We start from the raw sequence: 24,357 nt of genomic DNA, 5'->3' as shown, positions 1-24,357 counted from the left end.
AAAGAAGCAAGGAGGACTTCCGGGTGCAGCTATGCAGAGCTAGGTCGCATATTCGGCAGCTCCCACTTGGAACGGACTTTTGGGCCTTTTACAGGGCCCTCAGGGCATTTGTTTGACATTTCCCGGTGTGGGAAGAAGGCTGCAGCATTCCCCTGACAGTGGCCGCCAGGAGTGTTGTGTCGTTTGGCTACCAGACCCGGCAGAAACAGTGAAAGATTTGGCTTGAGCTGCAGCAGTAGACGAGGGCCTCTTCCAGCATGCAGGCGGGGGAAGGGCAAGCTTAAAGCTGCAATCTGGCTTGACTCTATCAAAGGTGAATTCTAGCAGCAGAGGGAACAACTGTGAAAAGATCTACCAGGGCCATTGAAGAAGCAGGGACGAGGCTTCCGGTGGCGGCCATGGAGGAGTAGGTCGCGCATTCGGCAGCTCCCGTCTGGAGCTGACTCTCAGACCTTTTTCAGGAGTTTCCATAGACTTTTTGGGGCAGATTGGTGAAGCAAACACTGCCAACTTCTATGATACGGACCAGAAGTGTATCGGCCAAAGGAGCGGCACTGGAGCAACGGGAGAAGCAAGGGAAAGAAAACAAAATGGCGGCGGCCAGGGACAAAGGGGAGCTGCAGGAGTTCATCAAGCGCTGCTTCGAGGAGCAGCGCGAGGAGATGCTCAAAGAGATGTTGGCGCCAATGCTTTCGGCAATTGAAGGACTCGGGATCACGCAGAAGGCCCACGAAGCTAAGATCCAGGAGGTACAGAAAAGAGTCAGAGAAACGAGGACGAGCTCGTGGGCCTGGCGGTGAGAGTGGAGCAGAACGAGGTGCTACACAAGAGTTGGGCGGGAAGACTCGAAGACCTGGAGAACAGGTTGAGGAGAAAGAATCTGCGAATCCTGGGTCTCCCTGAGGGAGTGGAGGGGGCTGATGCCGGGGCATACGCGAGCACGATGCGCGAGGCGATGATGGGCACGAAGGCCCCTTCGAGGCCGCTGGAGTTGGACGGGGCACATCGGGTGCTGGCGAAGAAGCCCCAGGCAAATGAGCCGCCAAGTGCGATGGTGGTGAGGTTCCACCGGTTCACGGACAGAGAATGGGTCCTGAGATGGGCCAAGAAGGAGCGGAGCAGTAAGTGGGACAATGCAGAGATCCGAATATACCCGGACTGGAGCACGGAGGTTGCAAAGCGGAGAGCGGGTTTCAACCGGGCCAAAGCGGTGTTGTACCGGAAAGAAGTGAAATTCGGAATGCTGCAGCCAGCGCGACTGTGGGTCACATACAAGGGCCAACACTATTACTTCAAAACGCCTGAAGAGGCGTGGACCTTTGTACAAGCCGAAAAGTTGGACTCTAACTGAGGGTTTGTGAGGGTAGGGGGGATGTTTGAGGTTTGATGTGTGATGGTTGTTGTATATAGGGGGTCAATCACGCGCAGGAAATGTTACATGGGCTGGGGGAGAGAGACAAGGCCGCGACAGGAGCTGCGCCAGAGGGGGCGGAGCGGGCTTTGGAATGTGCGGGGTTTTTCCCTGCGCGCAGGAAGAAAGGCGGGAAGGGGAACGAAGGAATACATATGGATTGGGAGACTCCCACGCGGGGAGGTCAATGGGACGGCGGGGTCAGCAGGCTTCAGCTGACTTACGGGAGTGACATGGGGGGAGCAAAAAAGCTAGACAGGGGTCTAGTGGGGGGAGGGGAGGGGGGGAACGGGGGGGGGGGGTGGGAAGGGTTGCTGCTGCACTGGCCGAAAGGGAATGGGACACAGAAGAGGTGGTCGGGACGGGGGTCCCCCCCTCTGGGGGACTGGAGGGTGAGGGAGGCGTGGACACGGGACTGGCCCAGAAAAGGAGATGGCTAGTCAGCGGGGCGTTGGGGGGGGGGGGGGGGGGGGGGGGGGGGGGGGGTGAGAGCCCCTCCAATCCGGCTGATAACGTGGAATGTGAGGGGCCTGAATGGGCCGGTGAAGAGGGCTCGAGTGTTTGCGCACTTAAAGGGACTGAAGGTGGACGTGGCCATGCTCCAAGAGGCACATCTGAAGGTGGCAGACCAGGTCAGGTTAAGAAAGGGATGGGTAGGACAGGTATTCCACTCGGGACTGGATGCGAAGAATAGAGGGGTGGCAATATTGGTGGGAAAGCGGGGTGTCATTTGAGGCCAAGACTATTGTAGCGGACAATGGAGGGCGATATGTAATGGTGAGCAGTAGGCTGCAAGGGACGTGGGTGGTGTTGGTAAACGTATACGCCCCGAACTGGGATGATGCAGGATTCATGAAGCGCATGTTGGGGCGCATTCCGGACCTGGAGATAGGAGGCCTGATAATGGGAGGGGACTTCAATACAGTGTTGGATCCAGCACTGGACCGCTCCAAATCAAGGACTGGAAAGAGGCCGGCGGCGGCCAAGGTACTTAGGGGGTTTATGGATCAGATGGGGGGAGTGGACCCATGGCGGTTTGCAAGGCTGCAGGCCAGGGAATTTTCTTTCTTCTCCCATGTACACAAAGCCTACCCCGGATAGATTTCTTTGTTCTGGGTAGGGCGCTCATCCCGAGGGTGGAGGGGACGGAGTATTCAGCTATAGCCGTTTCGGACCATGCCCCGCACTGGGTGGAACTGGAGCTGGGAGAGGAGAGGGACCAACGCCCGTTGTGCCGGCTGGATGTGGGATTGCTGGCGGACGAGGTGGTGTGTGGGAAGGTGAGGGGGTGTATCGAAAGGTACTTGGAGGCCAACGACAACGGGGAGGTGTGGGTGGGGGTGGTATGGGAGGCGTTGAAGGCGGTGATCAGGGGAGAGCTCATTTCCATTTGGGCTCATAGGGAGAAGACAGAGGGTATGGAAAGGGAGAGGTTAGTGGGGGAGATTTTGAGAGTGGACAGGAGATATGCAGAGGCCCCGGAGGAAAGATTACTTGGGGAAAGACGACGGCTCCAGACGGAGTTTGACCTGTTGACCACAGAGAAGGCGGAGGCACAGTGGAGGAAAGCGCAGGGGGGCGACCTACGAGTATGGGGAAAAGGCCATTCGGATGCTGGCACACCAGCTCCGTAAGAGGATGGCAGCGAGGGAAATAGGGGGAGTCAAAGATGGAAGGGGAGCCACGGTTCGGAGTGCAACGAAAATAAACAAGGTATTCAAGGCATTTTATGAAGAGCTGTACAGATCCCAGCCCCCAGCGGGGGAAGAGGGGATGAGACGATTCCTAGATCAGCTGAGATTCCCGAGGGTGGAGGAGCAAGAGGTGGCTGGTTTGGGGGCACCAATTGGGTTGGAGGAGCTGAGCAAGGGTTTGGGGAGCATGCAGGCGGGGAAGGCCCCGGGACCGGACGGATTCCCGGTGGAGTTCTACAGGAAGTACGCAGACCTGTTGGCCCCGCTACTGGTGAGGACCTTTAATGAGGCAAGAGAGGAGGGGACTATGCCCCCGACAATGTCGGAAGCGACAATTTCTTTGATCCTAAAGCGGGACAAGGACCCACTGCAATGTGGATCGTACAGGCCGATCTCGCTCCTCAATGTGGATGCAAAGTTGCTGGCAAAAGTGCTGGCCACAAGGATCGAGGACTGTGTCCCGGGGGTAATCCACGGGGACCAGACGGGATTTATAAAGGGCAGGCAACTAAACACCAATGTGCGGCGGCTCTTAAACGTGATAATGATGCCATTGGAGGAGGGAGAGGCGGAGATAGTGGCAGCTATGGACGCGGAGAAGGCCTTTGACCGAGTAGAGTGGGAGTACCTCTGGGAGGTGCTGCGTAGGTTTGGGTTTGGGGTAGGGTTTATCAATTGGGTTAAGCTCCTTTACAGAGCCACGATGGCGAGTGTAGTGACGAACCGGCGGAGGTCGGAGTATTTTCGACTGTACCGAGGGTATTATGGGGGAGAAGAGCATCAGGTGTCGCTATATGCGGATGACCTGTTGCTGTACGTGGCGGATCCAATGGAGGGGATGGTGGAGGTCATGCAGACTCTAAGGGAGTTTGGGGAGTTTTCGGGCTATAAGCTCAATGTAGGGAAGAGTGAGCTCTTTGTATTACAGGCGGGGGACCAAGAAAGAGGGATAGGGGACCTACCCTGAGGAGGGCGGAGGGGAGCTTTCGGTATCTGGGGATCCAGATAGCCAGGAGTTGGGGGACCCTACATAAACTGAATCTGACGAGGTTGGTGGAGCAAATGGAGGAGGATTTCAAAAGATGGGACATGTTACCGCTCTCGCTGGCGGGTAGAGTGCAGTCGGTCAAAATGGTGGTCCTTCCGAGGTTCCTGTTTGTGTTTCAGTGCCTTCCCATCGTGATCACTAAGGCCTTTTTTAAGAGAGTAGGCAGGAGTATTATGGGGTTTGTGTGGGCGAATAAGACCCCGAGAGTAAGGAGAGGGTTCCTGGAACGCAGTAGGGACCGAGGAGGGTTGGCGCTGCCAAACCTGGGGAGCTACTACTGGGCAGCAAATGTGGCGATGATCCGCAAGTGGGTTATGGAGGGAGAGGGGGCGGCATGGAAGAGGATGGAGATGGCGTCCTGTAAAGGAACGAGCCTGGGGGCATTGGTGACGGCACCGCTGCCGCTCTCGCCGACAAAGTATACCACGAGCCCGGTGGTGGCGGCAATGCTAAGGATCTGGGGCCAGTGGAGACGGCACCGGGGTGCAATGGGAGCATCGGTGTGGTCCCCGATCAGGGGTAACCACCGGTTTGTCCCGGGGAAGATGGACGGGGGTTTCCAGAGCTGGCATCGGGCAGGGATTGGAAGAATGGGGGACCTGTTCATCGACGGGACATTTGCGAGCCTAGGGGCACTGGAGGAGAAGTTCGAGTTACCCCCGGGAAATGCCTTTAGATATATGCAGGTGAGGGCTTTTGTGAGGCGACAGGTGAGTGAATTCCCGTTGCTCCCGGCACAAAACGTTCATGATAGGGTGATCTCGGGTGTATGGGTCGGGGAGGGCAAGGTGTCGGAAATACACCAGGAGTTGAAAGAAATGGGGGAAGCGCTGATCGAAGAGTTGAAGGGTAAATGGGAGGAGGAGCTAGGGGAGGAGATCGAGGAAGGTCTGTGAGCTGATGCCCTAGGTAGGGTTAATTCCTCCTCCTCTTGTGCCAGGCTCAGCCTGATACAATTTAAGGTGGTCCACAGAGCGCACTTGATGGGGGCGAGGTTGAGTAGGTTCTTTGGGGTAGAGGACAGATGTGGAAGGTGCTCAGGGAGCCCGGCGAACCATGTCCATATGTTTTGGTCATGCCCGGCACTGGAGGGGTTCTGGGGAGGAGTGGCGGGAGCAATATCTCAGGTGGTGAAAGTCCGGGTCAAGCCAAGCTGGGGGCTAGCAATATTTGGAGTAGTGGACGAACCGGGAGTGCAGGAGGCGAAAGAGGCCGGCATTCTGGCCTTTGCGTCCCTCGTAGCCCGGCGAAGGATCTTGCTAATGTGGAAAGAGGCGAAGCCCCCCAGCCTGGAGGCCTGGATAAATTATATGGCTGGGTTCATAAAGTTGGAGAGGATTAAGTTCGCCTTGAGAGGGTCTGTGCAGGGGTTCTACAGGCGGTGGCAACCGTTCCTAGACTATCTCGCGGAGCGTTAGAGGAAGGTCGGTCAGCAGCAGCAGCAACCTTGGGTGGGGGGGGGGGGGGGGGGGGGGGGAGGTGGGGGGGACGTCCTGGGAGGGGGGGGAGGGGGGGAAGGGGGGACTGCCTGGGAGGGTGGATGAGTAAGAGATAACATGAAGGGTTGGGGAAACTGGCACGTGCGGGTGAGGGCCAGTGTACAAAGCTGTGTAAATATATCATTTTGCCATGTATATATCTTGCTTTGTGCGATTTCTCGTTTTTTTTTGTTACGAGGGGGGGTGTTATTGTTTGTAAGGGAGAAAAATTGTGTTAAAAAACTTTAATAAATATATATTTTTTTAAAAAGCAAGGAAATCATACCCTGTGAAGCTACCCAAGAGAAACCACCCAACGAATGGTCCCAAGCACTGCCCAAAACTACTGAAATGTGTGAAAGTTCCAGAAGTTGGGACAGTTAGAAACTAAAGAAAGAGAAGCTACAGTGTGTAAATTATAGAGGAACCCTACTTACAGTAAGCAAATAGAGGTTCTGGCCTTGTCAACAATGCTTGCACCCAAGGGCAGCACGGTGGCGCAGTGGGTTAGCCCTGCTGCCTCACGGCGCCGAGATCCCAGGTTCGATCACGTCTCTGGGTCACTGTCAGTGTGGAGTTTGCACATTCTCCCCGTGTTTGTATGGGTTTCGCCCCCACAACCCAAAGATGTGCGGGCTGGGTGGATTGGCCATGCTAATTTGCCCCTTAATTGGAAAAAATGAATTGGGTACGCTAAACTTATAAAAAAGAAAAAATAACACTTGCACCCTCTGAATACATTTTGAAAAAATCTTGTGTCAACCATGGCTCCATGGCCAGCACTCTGAGTCTGACAGAATTCTGAAGAAGGCAAGGAGAGTTCTACCCAGTGTACCAGTCAATATCTATCAATCAATCAACATCACAAAAGGCTTGTCTGGTCATCATTGGCTTGCTGTTTGTGGAATCTTGTGCACAAATTGGCTCCTGTGTTTCCTACTTCCAACACTTGAAAAGTACTTTTTTGGTTATGGCATGGCGAGTGTGCATGAAAGGGGCGACGTAAATGCAAGTCTTTCTGCCTTTATTAGCCAAGGCATAGAAAACAAGAACAGAGATAATTCTGGAATTGCATAAAACACTGGTTAAGCTGCAACTAGAGTACTGTGGGCTGTTCTGGTCACAACAGTATAAGAAGGATGTGGTTGCACTGTACAGGGTGCAGAGATTTACCAGGATGCTGCCTGGGCTGGAGGGTCTGAGCTGTGAGAAAAGTTTGGATAGGCTGGGGCTGTTTTACTTGCAGCAGAGAAGATTGAAAGGGGAAGTGATAGAGATGTATAATATTATCAGCGGGGCATTGATTGGGCAGCATGGCGGCAGTGGTTAGCACTGCTGCCTCACAAGTGAAGTCTGCACGTTCTCCCAGTGTCTGCATGATGTATACGTTAGATGGATTGGTCATGCTAAATTGCCCTTAGTGTCCAAAAATGCTCGCTAGGTGGGGTTACGGGGATAGAATCATAGAATTTACAGTGCAGAAGGAGGCCATTCGGCCCATCGATTTGGCACTGGCCCTTGGAAAGAGCACCCTACTTAAGCCCACACCTCCACCCTATCCCTGTAACCCCACCCAACCTTTTTGGACACTAAGGGCAATTTATCATGGCCAATCCACCTAACCTACACATCTTTGGACTGTGGGAGGAAACCGGAGCACCCGGAGGAAAACCACAGACGTGGGGAGAACGTGCAGACTCTGCACAGACAGTGACCCAAGCCAGGAATCGAACCTGGGACCCTGGAGCTGTGAAGCAACTAAGCTAACCACTGTGCTACCATGCTGCCCCATGTAGGTTGGAAGTATGGGCTTAAGTGGGGTGCTTTCAAAGGGCCAGTGCAGACTCGATGGGCCGAATGACCTCTTTCTGCACTGTAAATTCTATGATCATGGAATCCCTGCACTGCAGAAGGCCCTTCAGCCCATCGAGCTTGCGCCAACCCTCTGAAAGAGCACCCTACCTAGGCCCAGTCCCCCCCCCCCCCCCCTATCCCACTAACCCCACCTAACCGCTGGACACTAAGGGACAATCTAGAATGGTCAATTGCTGTAAAAATATACGAATCTATCTTCTTTAGCCACCTGCGGCCGTTCAAATGAACCTATCCTTCCTTTAGCAAAATGCCGGCCTCACGCCTTCGCCTGCGACGGTGCGCATGCACCTCCTGTAGTAGCATGGCGTCACCAACAGCTTCACAGCACAGGCGAGCATGCTCGGCCACGTCCGTCACTCTCGGTGACGTAACCGAACCGAACACCCGAACGACCTCGGATGTTTCCGGCCTCCAATGTGACGACACCGACCACCAGCGGGCAGCGGCCGTTCAACACCCCCCCCCCCCCCCCCCTTCCCCCTTAAAGAGCCGCCCCGACATGGAAGGGAACCGAGACGAGGCGGAACGCTGCACGGAAATCGGCCTGAACGCGCTCAAACATGGAAACCGGGAAGAGGCGCTCAAGTTCTTGAGGAAGGCTCAGAAGTTGTACCCGACGGGGAGAGTGAAAGGTGGGAGCGGTGGCGCTGCGTGAGAGTCCGGGCTGAACTGCGGCCTGCCTACCGGCCGGGCAGCGGTCTGCGCGTGCGCCGGGGGCCGCTGGGAGTTGCAGTTCGCCGGCGCCTGGAGCGCCCTTGTTGGGCGAGGCGGCGGAACTACAACCCCCGTGGTGCACCTCGGTACGCCTCACAATAAGTTCCCCCTCCTTCCCAGGCAATGCCTAAAGGGCTTCTGATTAATGTAGGCCAGAGAGGAGGGAGAGTTAATATACTTTCAGGATGTGGATCCAAAGGAGCCCCAAGTTTGACAGGTGGCCCTGTCATCTCCTATTTCGATTGACAATGTACCTGCCACTTACCAAAACAGACACAGGCCCAGACACTGGGGTGGTAGCTTGTGCCACTTGTACCCACCTCAGTCCTAGTGTTGCCCCTACCCTGTTGACTCTAGATCCAATGTTATATCTTATAATTCTTTGGCAGGAGATTCACTCCTTAGGTTTCAACATTAGCATGGGGTTGACCACACACACACGGGCTTTCCAGACCCCATCAGTGTTGCTGTGATCACATAATAATAATATTATAATCTTTATTGTCAGAAGTAGTCTTAGATTAATGCTGCAATGAAGTTACTGTGAAAATCTCCTAGTCGCCACATTCCGGTGCCTGTTCAGGTAAACTGAGGGAGAATTCAGAATGTCCAAATTACCTAACAGCACGTCTTTCGGGATGTGGGAGGAAAATGGAGCACTCGGAGGAAACCCACGCCGACACAGTGAGAACGTGGAGACTCTTCGCAGACAGTGACCCAGGCCAGGAATTGAACCTGGGACCCTGGAGCTGTGAAACAACAGTGCTAACTACTGTGCTACCGTGCCTTCCACCATAATCTCCAAATAACTGCGGGGTTGTTCGTGACATCCCGATGGCGGCATGGTAGCACAGTGATTAGCACTGTTGCTCCACTGCGCTGTAATGCCAGGTTCGATTCCCAGCTTGGGTCACTGTCTGTGCGGAGTCTGCACGTTCTCCCCGTGTCTGTGTGGGATTCCTCCGGGTTCCTCCCACAAATCCTGAAAGACTTGTTGTGAGGTGAATTGGACATTCTGAATTCTCCCTCAGTGTAACCGAACATCCGCTGGAGTGTGGCGACTAGGGGGTTTTCACAGAAACAGCAGTGTTAATGTAAGCCTACTTGTGACAATAATAAAGATTATTATTATCACAAAATGGAGTTCTGAAGGCTACCTTACTTGGGTCGTATCTTACCTGGAGGGGGTACAACGAAAGTTCACTAGACTTACAAGAATGGGAGGTGGTTTCATGGAAACTCATAACATTTTTAAGGGGCTTGATAGAGATGGGTGCTGGGAGGATGTTTCTTCTAGCTGAGAGTCTGAGAACTAGGGTCAACGTCTCAGAATGAGGGCTGGACAGTTCGGAGTGAGCTGAGAACGGATAAATTCACTCAAAAGTTTGTGAAGACCTGGAATTCTCTACCTCAAATCTGTAGGTGCTCAGTCTTAAATGTATGTAGTGGTAGATTTTTGAACACTAAGGGAATCAGAAATACGGGGACAGTGCGAGAATAGGATTTTCTTTATTCATTCATGGATATGGGTGTCACCGTCACGGGCATCGTTTATTTCCCATCCCTAATTGCCCTTGAGAAGGTGGTGGTGAGCAGCTGCCTTGAACTACTGCAGTCCATGTGGTATAGGTACACCCACAGCGCTGTTTGGGAGAGAGTTCCAGGATTTAGACTCCGTGACAATGAAGACATGGCAATTATAGTTCCAAGTTAGGATGGTGTGTAGCTTGGGGGGGAATTTGCAGGTGATGGCATTCCCATGGGTCTGCAGCTCTCGTCCTTCTACTTGGTGGCGGGCACAGGTTTGGAAAATGCTGTTGAAGGAGCCTTGGCAAGTTGCAAGAGTGCATTTTGTAGATGGTACAATGAGTCAGAGGGAGCGAATGTATAAGGTGACCGGATAGGGTGCTGATCAGGCGGGCTGCTTTGTCCTGAATGGTGTTAAAAGTCCTTGAATGTTTTTGGGAGCTGCACTCACGCAGGCAGATGGAGCGTGTTCAATCACGTTCCAGACTTGGACCTTGTGGACAGACTTTGGGCAGTCATGATGTGAGATCTCGCTGCAAGATTCTTAGGGTCTGACCTGCTCTTATAGCTGCAGTATTTATAGGGCTGGTCCATTTAAATTTCTGGTCCCAGGATGTTGATAGTGGGGATTCAGCGATGGTAATTACATTGAACATCAATGGGAGGTGGTTAAATTCTCATTGGGGATGGTTATTGCCTGGCATTTGACTGGCTGGCAAATGTTACTTCGCATTTATCAGCCCAAGTCTGAATATCGCCCTGGTCTTGCTGCATGCAAGCAGAGGCTGTTTTAATATCTGTGGAGTTGTGAATGGTACTGAACACTGCAATCATCAGTAAACGTCCCCATTTCTGGCCTTCTAATGGAAGGAAAGTAATTGAAGATGGTTGGGCCTAGCACACTAGGAATAGACATTCAGCACAATCTTATTGAATGGCAGAGCAGGCTTGTCCGACTGAGTGGGTACTCCTGCCTCTATTCCTTGTGTTGCTATGTTGTACAATGAAAGAAAAATGTAGAGTGCAGCAACACACTGCTTGCCTCAGCTTGTAACTGCTTCTCAATTATTGGACTTATTGCATCATTGCCCAATATAATGCCAGTTTGTTACGCAATTGGACAACAAATGATAAAAACCAAAAAAACTAGCAGCTAATACAATTATGTGAGTTGAAGTGTGTGCATCATTTTAACTATTGCTTGTGTACTGCAAAGAAAACAATGCCCCCCCCCCCCACCAAACCCAGGAAATCGAGGGATAAATATTTGCCAGTGTTGTAAAATTTTGGAATAATAAGGGGCATCACAGTGGCGCAGTTATCATGGCTGCCTCACAGCGCCAGAGACCCGGGTTCGATTTTGACCTCGGGTGACTGTTTGTGTGGAGTTCTTCTGTGTCTGGTTGGGTTTCCTCCCACAGTCCAAAGATGTGCAGGTTATGTGGATTGGTTATGCTAAATTGCCCCTAGGTGGGATTACCGGAACAGGCTTGGGGTTTGGATTGGGCCTAGGTTGTTTGCTAGATCAATTAAATTGAATTAGACATAGAATTTACAGTGCAGAAGGAGGCCATTCGGCCCATCGAGTCTGCACCGGCTCTTGGAAAGAGCACCCTACCCAAGGTCCAAACCTCCACCCTATCCCCATAACCCAGCAACCCCACCTAATCCCCATAACCCCACCCTACGGGCAATTTTGGACACTATGGGCAATTTAGCATGGCCAATCCACCTAACCCGCACATCTTTGGACTGTGGGAGGAAACCGGAGAACCCGGAGGAAACCCACGCACACACGGGGAGAACGTGCAAACTCCGCACAGACAGTGACCCAAGCCGGAATCGAACCTGGGACCCTGGAGCTGTGAAGCAATTGTGCTAACCACCATGCTACCGTGCTGCCCAGGTTGTGTGCTCCTTCAGCAGGTCGGTGTCGACCAGATGGGCCGAATAGCCTCCTCCGGCACTTTAGTGATTCTAGTCATAGAATTCTTACAGTGCAAAAGGAAGCCATTTGGTCCATCGTGTCTGCACTGACCCTCTGATAGAACACCTCACCCAGGCCCCTGCCCTAGCCACTGCAAATGCGTAACCAAACCTAACCCTTGCATCCCTGGAAACTAAGGGGCGATTCAGCATGGCCAATCCACCTAACCTGCAGATCTTTGGGCTGTGGGAGAAAACCGGAGCACCCGGAGGAACCCACCCAGACACCAAGAAAAAAGTATGGATAAAGTAGACGTGGAGTGGGTGCTTCCACACGTGGAGTGTGGCATTCTGGAACGAGGGGTCATAGTCTCAGGATAAGGGGTGACAAATTTAAAATAGAGATGAGGCGAAACTACTTCCCCCAAAGGGTTGTGAATATGTGGAATTCGCTTCCCCAGAGTGTGGTGGATGCTGGGACAGTGAGTAAATTTAAGGAGGAGTTAGTCAGATTTTTAATTAATAGGTCACAAAAAAGGTAAAGTCGCCATAGTCCCAGATGACCATAGGCGGCTTTCCCCTTTTGAGGGGGGAGAGCTGACTGGTGATGATTTAACCTGAGGGTCACCACACCTCGGGCGAGGGGCAAGGTGGAAAAGGAGGAGCCTTCATGGATAACCTCAGCTGGGACGGGAATTGAACCCACGCTGCTGGTCTCTCTCTGCATTACAGACCTGCTGTCCAGCCCACTGAGCTAACCCGGCCCCCATTTTCAAATTAAAAATGAGTTGAAGGGTTATGGAGAATGGGCAAGACGGTGGAGATAAGGACATGATGAGATCAGCCATGATCGTATTTAATGGTGGAGTAGGCTCGAGAGGCTAAATTGCCTACTCCTAGTTCTTATGTTCTAAGAACAAACTATTCTGTCTAATTCCACGTTCCAGCTCTTAGTCTGTCGCCCTGTAGGTAATAGCACCTCAAGCTCAAATTTGGTGTTCTTGATCAATAAGGGGATTTCTTGATTTAATAAGGCGACCAGGGGTTATGGGGAGAAGGCAGGAGAATGGGGATGAGGAACATATCAGCCATGATTGAATGGCGGAGCAGACTCGATGGGCCGAATGGCCCAATTCCGCTCCTATGTCTTATGACCTAACATGGAAACTCCACACAGACTGCCACCCAAGGCCGGGATTGAACCTGGGTCCCCGGCGCTGTGAGGCGGCAGTGCTAACCACTGTGCCAAATAATGATGAAGCATTTGATAAAACTGATTTCCTGCCTGCTGATTGCACAGTTATGTCCCAAGCCTCTGCCTGACACACGCCCTGGAAACAAATCTCCTTAAATGTGGGGGAGTGATAGACCTAAGTTATCAGTAGATTGGATTGGATTTGTTTATTGTCATGTGTACCGAGGTACAGTGAAAAGTATTTTTATGCGAGCAGTTCAACAGATCATTAAATACATGGGAAGAAAAGGGAAGAAAAGAAAATATATAATAGGGCAAAACAACACATACAATGTAGCTACATAAACACTGGCATCGGATGAAGCATACAGGGTGTAGTGTTAATGAGGTCAGTCCATAAGAGGGTCATTTAGGAGTCTGGTAACAGCGGGGAAGAAGCTGTTTTTGAGTCTGTTCGTGCGTGTTCTCAGACTTCTGTATCTCCTGCCTGATGGAAGAAGTTGGAAGAGTGAGTCCTCATCTTTCTCATGTTACCAGCATTGGGAAGCAGCTAGGCTAATCACCATCCATATATTGTCATCCTTCACAGTCCAAAGCAAACCTTTGAAACATGAAAATCTTAAAGGTAAATTGGAACATCTTGTAGCTGTCTACTATTTTTAAAAATGGGGCGAGCAAACTTTAACATGTGGCCACAAGGCATTTCTTTATTCAGAGGATTATAAACTATAATAACAAGTTGCCTGGAAAGTTGGGAGCTGTAAAGGCCAGGGAGAGTCGGAAATCAATAACATAGACACCGAGGAACCACTTGTTGGGAGAATCCAAAATGCAGGGGAATGATGTTAAAATTAGAACTGAACCCTTTTCTCGTAAAGGGAAGTGGAAAACTGAAGCTCTGGCCCCCAAACGGCTAAGGATGATGCGGATCAATCTGACATTTTTGGGGCCAGGATTGATAGATTTTTGTTTGCTAAGTGTATGAGGGAATTTAGAATGACGGTGGGTAAATGGAGTTGAGGTACATTGTCTAACAGATTAGCAGAATGTGTTTGAGAGGTTGAATCTATGTATCTGGAGGATGCCGTATGATGGGATTTTGAAGTACCATGTTTATCTGATCTTATCTCGTTGCACAAAGTCCTGATGAGGGCTTCGCTCTTTATAGAGAAGTAACACCTAAGATTGTTTTTTTTCCCACATGGGGCTTCTCATTATAAATCTGGTTTGACATGTTGACCCGTCATTCAGGAAGTTGGCAACATATTGTCAAAAGTATCACCTGACTGAACAGTGTTGTTTAATAAAAAATATATATTTATTAAAGTTTTTTAACACAACTTTTCACCCTTACAAACAATAACCCCCCTCGTAACAAAATACCAAGAAATCGCACAAAGCAAGATATATACATGGTAAAATGATATGTTACATAGCTTTATACACTGGCTCTCTCCCGCTCGTGCCAGTTTCCCCAATCCTTCATGTTATCTCTTGCTCATCCACCCTCCCAGGCAAGCCCCCCACCCCCCCCCCCCCCCGGTTGCTGCTGACCGACCTTCCTCTAACGCTCCGCGAGATAGTCTAGGAACGGTTGCCACTGCCTGTAGAACCCCTGTGCAGACCCTCTCAAGGGACTGAACAGTGTTGTTAACTGTTGTTCTTTGTTCTGATTGTATGAAAGACAATGCCAAAATATCAATATTACTCTGAAACTCCGAGCAGCCCCTCCCTGTGTTAGTGTGGCTCAGTTGGTATCGCTCTTGAGTCAGGGTATTGTGGTTTCAAGCTCCAGTCCAGAAAGTAGGTGCCTAAGTTAGGCCTGCGAGTGAGCACTTGTTTGTGACTTATGATAAATTTGAACAGTTAAACCGTTGTGGTGTATCTTCAGACAATGATGGACGGCGCATCGAGTATAAAAACTGGCAAGTCATGCTACAGTTGTATAGAACCTTGGTATGGGCGCACTTGGAATATTGCGCACAATTCTGGTCGCCACACTACCAGAAGGATGCGGAGGCTTTGGAGAGGGTGCAGAGGAGATTTACCAGGATGTTGCCTTGTCTGGAGGGTATTAGCTATGTGGAGAGGCTGATTAGACTATGATGGGCATGGATAGAGTGGATGGGCAGGCACTCTTTCTCAGGGTGGAGGGGTCAGTCACCAGGGGGCATAGGTTTAAGGTCTGTGGGGCAAGGTTTAGAGGAGATGTGCAAGGCAGGTTTTTTACGCAGAGGGTGGTGAGTGCCTGGAACACATTGCCAGGGGAGGTTGCGGAAGAGATGCATTAATGGCGTTCAAAAGGGACCATGACAAACACATGGATAGGATGGGTATAGAGGGATACGGCACAAGGAAGTGCTAAGAGTTTTGGCAAAGGTTGGTATTGTGACCGGTACAGGCTTGGAGGGTCGAAGGGCCTGTTCCTGTGCTGTATTGTTCTTTGTCCTGTAAGTTACCAAGACCATACTTTCCAATCACATTTTGTCTGATCGTCAACTTTTATGTTTGGTATCAGTTTAAGCTTAATTTGTGTTTCTTTACTGTGCTAAGAAAGAGTTTAAAAACTTCAGTTAGCTCTTGTTAAACAAAGGTGCCTGCATGCCTGTGGGGTTTGGTTTCACTTTAAACTGTGCTTGCATTGTAATTAAAGTTTATAATGTAAAAGCAATTAAGAGGTTAAAAAAAACCTAAGCAATTGCTTAGCAACAAGGTCCCACACGGAAAAGCATAAGCATTTGTGGTTCAGTTAGAACCAGGTGTATGAGAAGAAAGCACCTCAATTACGGTCTTGGTGACTTACAAGAAAGACAAGACAGTGGAGTAAGGGTTGGAAAGCCAGTTCCAGAAGGTAAAGAACATATATTTCGAGAAACAAGGGAATAAAAAGAGAATAATAATCATCTTTATTAGTGTCACAAGTAGGCTTATATTAACACTGCAGAAGTTATTGAGAAAATACCTTAGTCGGCACACTCCGATGCCTAATCGATGACAAGGAGGGAGAATTCAGAATGTCCAATTCACCTAACAAGCATGTCTTTCGGGACTTTGTGGGAGGAAACCGGAGCACCCGGAGGAAACCCACGTAGACACTGGGAGAATGTGCAGACTCCGCAGACAGTGATCCAAGCTGGGAATCAAACCTGGGTCCCTGGTTCTGTGAAGCAACAGTGTTAACCACTGTGCTACGTTGCCACCTAAGACCCAAGGGGACAATAACCAGAACCTGAACAAGGTACTGTTGATTGAAGTTAAAACAAAAAGGCGGCAGAGAGATGCTCCCAGTTAATAGAGCTGCCAGGTGCAGTCTTGGAGATGTCAGCTAGTGGGAAGCCAGACATCTGAAGTAATCTTAAAGTTGGTGATGCCTTAATACAGATTGTGAAGCAGTGGTCCTGTCGGTGTGGCTGGGTGCCTAAGAGATTGCGCGGTATTTGAATGCACATGACAATCCAAGGCAGAGGAATTCTGAAAGGAGAGGTTGAAATCCTGGATGTGGATCCTTGGTGAGGGCATCCGAGAAGAAGCATGGTTTGGGAGAAGATTCCAAGCATATTCTTTGATAGCGGTGTTTGGAGACTCTCGTGTGGAAGTCAGAGTTCCAGTGATACCAGTTGGCTCACAGTGTTTCAAGCATCTAGGGCATTTGATGAGAAATCCACAGAGGTTGTTTTTGGTGGCATCTGTCACTTGGTATCAGAGTGTGGTGTGTCTGACCAGATTTTGCCTGTTGGTTAACATGGACTATGCACTTACTGAGAACATTAGAGTATAATATTTTGTAACTTGTGTTATAAAATATATGTACTCTTTTATAAATGTGTGTACACCTCATAGAATCCCTACAGTGCAAAAGGAGGCCATTCGGCCCATTGAGTCTGCACTAACCCTTTGAAAGACCACACTACATAGGCCCAATCCCCCGTCCTATTCCTGAAAACCCACCCTAAGGGAGAATTTAATATGGCAAACCACCTAACCTGTAAAGCTATAACTGGAGTGAAGGAGTAGTTATTATAGTTAATGGTTTATTGTTGGATAAATGTTTTACACTTTCTTGTTAAAAGTTAATCGACAGTCCTGTGACTTTGTTCATCCATAAAAATAAAAGTTACAATCTATTGAACCAGACTTCCGCTCTGGTTATCTGATTGTCCAGTAGTAATACCAGCTGGGATTTTAACACCGTATTGAAAATAGGCGTTTCAAAGGTTTATAGAGTCTACAGAATAATTAAGGGTTTGAAAAAGTTAAATCCTGGGTATTACTTTCAAATACATTATGAGGGAGGGCAAGGTGACACATGTCCAATCTAGTGAAAGGTAAATTTTACACCGAGATTAGGAACTTTTCACACACAACCTGATCAACTCTTGGACCTGATTGTCGGAATAGTCGGGATAACAACATAGGAACAGAAGGAGGCCATTCAGCCCCTTCAACCAGTTCCACCGTTCTGTTAGATCTAGGCCAAAACTCCATTTTCCTGTCTTTCATACATATCCATTGGTACTCTTATCCAGCAAGAAACTATTGATCTGTCCTTAATTCACTCCTCTAACATCGATAGGCTTTTGAGGATGAGAGTTCCAGATTTTTTACCACCCTTGTGTGGGAAACGTGCTTCCCAATTTCACTCCTGAACAGTCTGTCTCTAATTTTGAGATCGCTTCCCTCTTGTTTTGGATTTCCCCACCAGACAAAATAGTTAGCTCTGTATGTACCCTATTGAATCCCAGCGGGCGGCACGGTAGCCCAGTGGTTAGCACAGTTGCTTCACAGCGGCAGGGTCCCAAATTTAATTACTGGCTTGGGTCGCTGTCTGTGCGGAGTCTGCATGTTCTCCCCGTCTCTGCGTGGGTTTTCTCCGGGTGCTCCGGTTTCCTCCCACAAGCCCTGGAAGGCGTGCTTGTTCGGTGAATTGGACATTCTGAATTCTCCCTCTTATACCCCAACAGGCTAGGGGAGACTAGGGGATTTTCACAGTAACTTCATTGCAATGTTAATGTAAGCCTACTTGTAACAATATTAAAGATTATTATTAATTATAAAATAACATGGATTAGGTAACCCCCTTGAAACTTGTGGGAATACAAGCACAATTTGTACTTGTTTTAATTTAACTTTTTAAACCCTGACGGTAGTAGAAGAAAACATTTAGTAATTACTTATGAAGGTAAGAAATAAAGATGTGCATTTATACAGAACCTTTATGACCTAAGTTCATCCCAATGCAGTGTAATGTCGGAAACACGACCGCCATTTTGCCCACAGCAAATTCCCACACACGGCAGTATGATGATGACCAAATTATCTGATTTTTGTGATGTTGGTTGAGGGATAAATATTGACCAGCGCACAGGAGAATCCTCCTCTGCACTTCTTCAAAAAGTGACAGCGAATCATTTACGTCCATTCAGAAAGGGCAGACGGGACCTCAGTTCGACATCTCGTCCAAAGACTGGTACCGCTGACATTGCAGCACTCTCTCAGGGCTGAACCGGAGTGTCAGCCTAGTTTTCTTGCGCTGAACTCTGTTGTGTGGGGAGATGAATCCACAACCTTCTGGGTCAGACGTGTGAGAGTGCTGTCATGACTGATGTCTTCCCAGGTGGACCCTGTACAAATACAAGCATCCTTTTATTTTTCTTAAGTTTTGGGCTGCTTTGCTTTCTAGAAATTGTACCCAATTATATATATTTTTTCCAATTAAGGGGCAATGTAGCGTGACCAATCCACCTAAACTGCACATTCTTGGGTTGTGGGGTGAGACCCACGCAAACACGGGGAGAATGTGCAAACTCCACATGGACAGTGACCCAGGACCGGGATCGAACCTGGGACCTCGGCGCCGTGAGGCTGCAGCACTAACCACTGCGCCACCGTGCTGTCCTACACTCTAGAAATTAATGAATCTTTTGCCTGGCTCAGATTGCTGATGCATATGTCTAGACTAATAACAGGTTTAGAAATTACACAAAGGTGCTTTAGTTGTTTTTCTCTGAAATAATTACATTCACTGAAGCTCGTTACAAGTAGGCTGTGAATCCTACAAACTCAGCACTGGGACTTGTAGGAAGCTAAATGTCTTTTATAGGAACAGGAAGTAGGCAGTAACATTTACCATTTTTCAATATTCATTTGTTTGAAAACTGCTTTTACAATAGTTGACAGGTGTTGCTTTATTTTCTGTTTTAACTTCAATCTGCGTCTAGAAATCAGTGGACTCCTGAGCATCAATCCTACATTCCTGTGTTGACTGTTGTGCCCGAAGGCAAGTCTCACCTCAAGCCTAGCTGATCAGACAAAGGTTTGGGGCGAACAGGCGAGTCTGCCGCTGCCTTTCTCCTGTTTTTTTATTTTCTGAGTAGCTTCTCTTGGATGGGCTTCAGCCAAGTCGAAAGAACCCCACTTGCACTTCATGGTGGGTGAGGTCGGAGTTCCTCTCTGCATCCGTCAACATAATTGACATCAACCCAGTATTCAGATTCCCATTATCTCGCTCTGCGCCTAGCTGGAGTGGCTGGAGCCAGGCTCAAACCCAACTCTCCTGATTCGCAGACTGTTATACTTCCCCTGAGCGAGTGATCTTTCCATCCAGCCAGCAGTGTCCTGCTGGTAGTCAGTCCAATGGGGCTCGAACTCTTTGCCTCGAGGTTTAGAGGCAGGAAAGCTACCAATAAACCAGAAGCTTCCTGCATATAGCTGAGTGATCACAAACTGACCCATTGTAAATTCTTCACAAAAGCAACTTGCGATCGTTACAGCAATAATTTATCATTCAATTACTTTCCAAATCCACAACCTCCACCACCGAGTAGCACAAGAGCAGCAGATACATGTGAACACCACCACCCGCAAGTCACTCACCATCCTGACTTGGAAATAATATATCACCGTTCCTTAACTGTCGCTGGATCAAAACCCAGGAACTCCCTCCCTAACAGCACTGTGGGTGTACCTACACTACATGGACAGCAGCTGCTCAAGAAGGCAGCTCACCACCACCTTCTCATAGGATGGACAATACATTTAAAGAAATAATAAATTTAGAGTACCCATTCATTTTTTCCAGTTAAGGGGCAATTTAGCGTGGCCAATCCACCTAGCCTGCACATCTTTGGGTTGTGGGGATGAAACCCACGCAAATACAGGGAGAATGTGCAAACTCCACACAGACAGTGACCCAGGGCCGGGATCGAACCTGGGACCTTGGCGCCGTGAGGCAGCAGGGCTAACCCACTGCGCCACCGTGCTGCCCTGATGGACAATAAATTGTCCCGGCCGGCGATGCCCACACCCATGAAAGAGAAAGAAAACACCCAATTAACGGTGTAATCAACTTATGGCTGGTGTCTTGCAACCTTGAAAACATCTAGCTGTGTTATATAAGCCACTGTCTTGCGGTGATTCAATAATTGATCTCTAATAGTCAGGAGTCTAATTTTGCAGTAATGCATGGTGCTCTAAACCTCACAGGGTTACCGTTAAAGCCACAACATGCTTTGTCATTGAAAAAGATTTTCAGCTTCCCTGTTCTCTAGCTCTAACTCTGACTAGAGCAACGAGAAAGATTGAGAACTGAATGCGTAAAGCATTGAGCACAGTTTTAAATAAAGGGCTGTTCTTAATTTCTTTTGGAGTCACTTTTCCAGTCTTCACAGTGAACCAAATTTCTGATAGATTGGTGCTTTATATCATGAAGGCGCTGTGAGCCTTCCAGATGAGAATAGTCTTTAGACATCAGGGGTTCACTGAGTAGAATGTGCTGTATCTCCTGTAAAATGGTAAAGATCTTAAATTAATCGCTATATCCATCCTTGTAACAGCACATGGGGGAGGTAGTGGTATTGTCACTGGACTAGTATTCAGAGACCCAGGATAATGCTCTGGGGACCTGGGTTCAAATCCCACCAGGGCAGATGGTGAAATTTGAATTCAATAAAAATCTGGAATTAAAAGTCTAATGCCGACCAAGAAACCATTGTCGATTGTCAGTAAAACCCATCTGGTTCACCGATGTCCTTTAGGGAAGGACGTCTGCCGTCCTTACCCGGTCTGGCCTATATGTGACTCCAGACCCACAGCCAAGTTGTTGACTCTTAAATGCCCTCTGGGATGGGCAATAAATGCTGGCACTGCCAGCGACGCCCACATCCCATGACCAAACAAAATAAATATGGAGATATTTGTACCAAAACAATCCCAATACAAATTTTGTCACACGGGTTGGATCAGTGTTAGAATAGAATAAAATTCCGACAGTGCAGAAGGCGGCCATTCTGCCAGCGAGCCTGCCCCGACCCTCTGAAACAGCATCCTACCATGGCCCACACTCCCGCCCCATTCCCGTAATCTAACCTGTACATCCCTAGACTCTAAGGGGCAATATGACATGGCCAATCCACCTAACCTGCACATCTTTGGACTGTGGGAGGAAACCAGAGCACCCAGAAGAAACCCATGCAGACACTGGGAGAACTCCGCACAGATAGTGACCCGAGGCTGGAATTGTTCTTCTCCGATATGACTGTGGATAGATTGGTGTATACATTGTCCTTTAAAATGGGATTCATTGTGAAACTTTCTTCCTGACAACATTTTGAAATGGAGACTGAAGCCCAGACACAAAGAAGGTCCGTAGTGAGTATATTAGTGCAAGTCCCTGTTAAGCTATTTCGACCAAGTCTTGTTAAATAATAAATTGTAAAAGAATTATAAAATAAACAGGTATTTATTTGTAAGTTACAGAACCTACAGCATAGAATAAAGCCATCTGTCCTTTATGCCAGTATTTGGTGTCCAATTGCTGCTATTTGATCTAATTTTCTTGCTTTTTTTATGTATCCGTTTATATTTTTCCTCCTCAAATAATTGTCCCTTCTCAAAATTTGAATTGCACAGCAGGTGAGACAGCATTAGTGAAGGATTAATGTTTCAGGTTGCTGAACTTTTGCCAGTACATGTTGTTTTTACCTCGACATGGACCTCTGGCTCAGTCTCCAGGGAGAGCTCCCAGGATCCCTCTGCCAACACACAAGAGGTGGTCCGGTCTCACAAAATTACAGGATAATGATCAGAGAGTGTCATGAAATTGATTTTCATGCAGGTCCTCACCAGATCCCAGATGTTGTGTTTCTGAATGGGAAGTCGGTGGGGCTGTGTAAGTAGTGGGAGGAAATAGTCGGAGGTCACAGGAGAAAATTCTTTCTCTTATCTGTTTTGAGTTAACATGTAAATAAATTATCATTCAGAGTAACTAAAATACCTGAGAGGTAATCTGTCTCTCGGTGGGCGCCATGCCTTTGGACCGTGTCTTCTGACTAACGCCATCTTCTTCTTTCCTCTTCCCAGATTTGATAGAATCCATGACCCAGAATGGCCGTCCGTCTGGTAACTTCACTCCGTCAGAGTCCACAGATTCATCAGAATGTCACCAAAGGAAAAGAAGCAAGTTTTCCAGCTCTGGATCGGGGGAGACAGCGGGAGAGACGGCAAAAAGCTACACCCTGGACCAGCTTGAGGCTGTGAAGAGGTAGAGGAAGGAAGTGTAACCAGGGAGAAGGAAGTGTAACCAGGGAGAAGGAACTGATCACTGGGCCATGTGTTTTTTATTCATGGAGTTGGGCGGGGAGGTGAGACCCAGGGCACTTCGTCAAAGGCTATCTCTCTGGAATTCGTATTCTGTATTCAGAGCTATGGTTAGGAGTGCAGCGGTACCTCTCCCTGATACAACCTATTGTCTATTTCTCTCAAACGCTTGCCTGTGTGGGAGAGCCCTATGCTTGTACCTAAAGGGTATATCAGTGCAGTGTCCTGACCTGGACTCTTGTTACTCAATTCTGCCTGTAATCATCAGCAATAACATTCAGCCCATTTTTGTAATTAGAAACACAATGGTTTGTCTGAATTTTGAGGCATTTCAGAACTTTGCACCCCGATTACCATCACCAACCTAGGAACGAGACTGATGCCAATCATATTCCCCATAGAGACAGAAGGAAAATTAGAACGGGATAACTCCCAAGTGATTTCTAGAAAGTGCAGTCAGTTTCATCATTCAGGTGATCTAAACTATTCAAATACTCATATTAAAGCTGTAGTGTGACATTATGGAATGACACTGGAGGTAATTTTTTTTTAAATTCCTTCATGGGAGGTGGGGGTCGCAGGCTGTGCCAGCATTTATTGCCCATCCCGAATTGGCCTTGAGGAGGCAGTTAAAGAGTCAACCACATTGCTGTGGGTCTGGAACCACATATAGACCAGACCATTTAAGGACGGCAGATTTCTTTTCCTAAAGGACATTAGTGGACCAGATGGGTTTTTACGACAATCGACAGTGGTTTCATGGTCTTCATTAGACTTTTAACTCCAGATTTTTATTGAATTCAAATTTCACCATCTGCAGTGGCAGGATTCGACTGCTTTCTTTCTTCTGCACTCTTGTTTATACAGCTATGGGGCCCTAATTTTTCTTTTAACAACCTTCCCAATTTGTCCTGTTATCTCCAAAGACTGGTATCTGTATGCCGCCAGATAACTCTGCCCGTGCCCTCTCTTTACGTTGGCACCATTTTGTTCACACTGTGTCTCCTCGTTCCTCCTACTGAAGTGCATCATTCCCATCAAAATTATTTAGTTCTTCAGATTGACCAAGCACTGGATGCTGAAATGTTGATGTACTTTCTGTCTGCTGTGCAGAATAAAGAAGTGTAAGGATTACTATGAAATCCTTGGGCTAACTAAAGATGCGACAGAGGAGGACCTGAAGAAAGCATACAGAAAACTGGCATTAAAGTTTCACCCTGACAAGAACCAGGCGCCGGGAGCTACAGAGGCATTCAAAGGTAAGTGGCCTGGCACTTGGGCATCCAGCTAGGTTAGGAGGAGAATGCGGGAAAATCTACTGGGCTTTATTGTTGAAAAGAATAATGGCATTTTCATATCACAACCATCTCACATAATGAATTATATTGAAAGACAATTGCTGACAAAATAGAAACAAATGTGGCGATGTTAGTAAAATAAAGTTAGTTTTAAGGGATTTAGAAATAGGGTATTGTTTTAAGTGGGTCTAAGTTAGTGTTTCTGTGCCTGGAAGGGTTAAACCTATACTTTGATTAATGTGTGTGTGTGTGAAGGGGGGTTAAAGGAGTATTGTATCAAAATCCAATATTTTCATGTTTAATATTAAGAATTTTTTTTTCTTGTTGAAACTAATTAGCAATCCTTTGTTCCTCCTTGTGTTATTAAAATGAGGTTAGAACATACAGTGCAGAAGGAGGCCATTTGGCCCATCGAGTCTGCACCGACCCACTTAAGCCCACACTTCCACCATATCCCCGTAACCCCTCCTAACCTTTTTGGACACTAAGGGCAATTTAGCATTGCCAACCCACCTAACCGCACGTTTTTGGACTGTGGGAGGAAACCAGAGCACCCGGAGGAAACCCACGCAGACATGGGGAGAACGTGCAGACTCT

General features: G+C 48.5%; 1 protein-coding gene across 2 annotated transcripts in view; it reads left to right on the top strand.

Moving 5' to 3' along the window:
- The first annotated feature begins 7,961 nt into the window (after nt 1-7,961).
- dnajb12a (DnaJ heat shock protein family (Hsp40) member B12a) overlaps nt 7,962-24,357 on the top strand; it is a 29,801-nt gene continuing 13,405 nt past the window's right edge. For both annotated transcript variants that reach the window (XM_072491462.1, XM_072491461.1), the window contains exons 1-3: nt 7,962-8,138; nt 22,226-22,406; nt 23,576-23,721. In XM_072491462.1, coding sequence (XP_072347563.1) covers nt 8,006-8,138; nt 22,226-22,406; nt 23,576-23,721 — 460 coding nt within the window. In that variant the 5' untranslated portion in view covers nt 7,962-8,005. The remainder of the gene's footprint in view (nt 8,139-22,225; nt 22,407-23,575; nt 23,722-24,357) is intronic.

The sequence above is a fragment of the Scyliorhinus torazame genome, chromosome 28, assembly GCF_047496885.1.
Source record: "Scyliorhinus torazame isolate Kashiwa2021f chromosome 28, sScyTor2.1, whole genome shotgun sequence".
NCBI lineage: Eukaryota > Metazoa > Chordata > Chondrichthyes > Carcharhiniformes > Scyliorhinidae > Scyliorhinus > Scyliorhinus torazame.
Note: the sequence above shows the minus strand (reverse complement) of the source record. Positions and strands in the feature narration are given on the sequence as shown.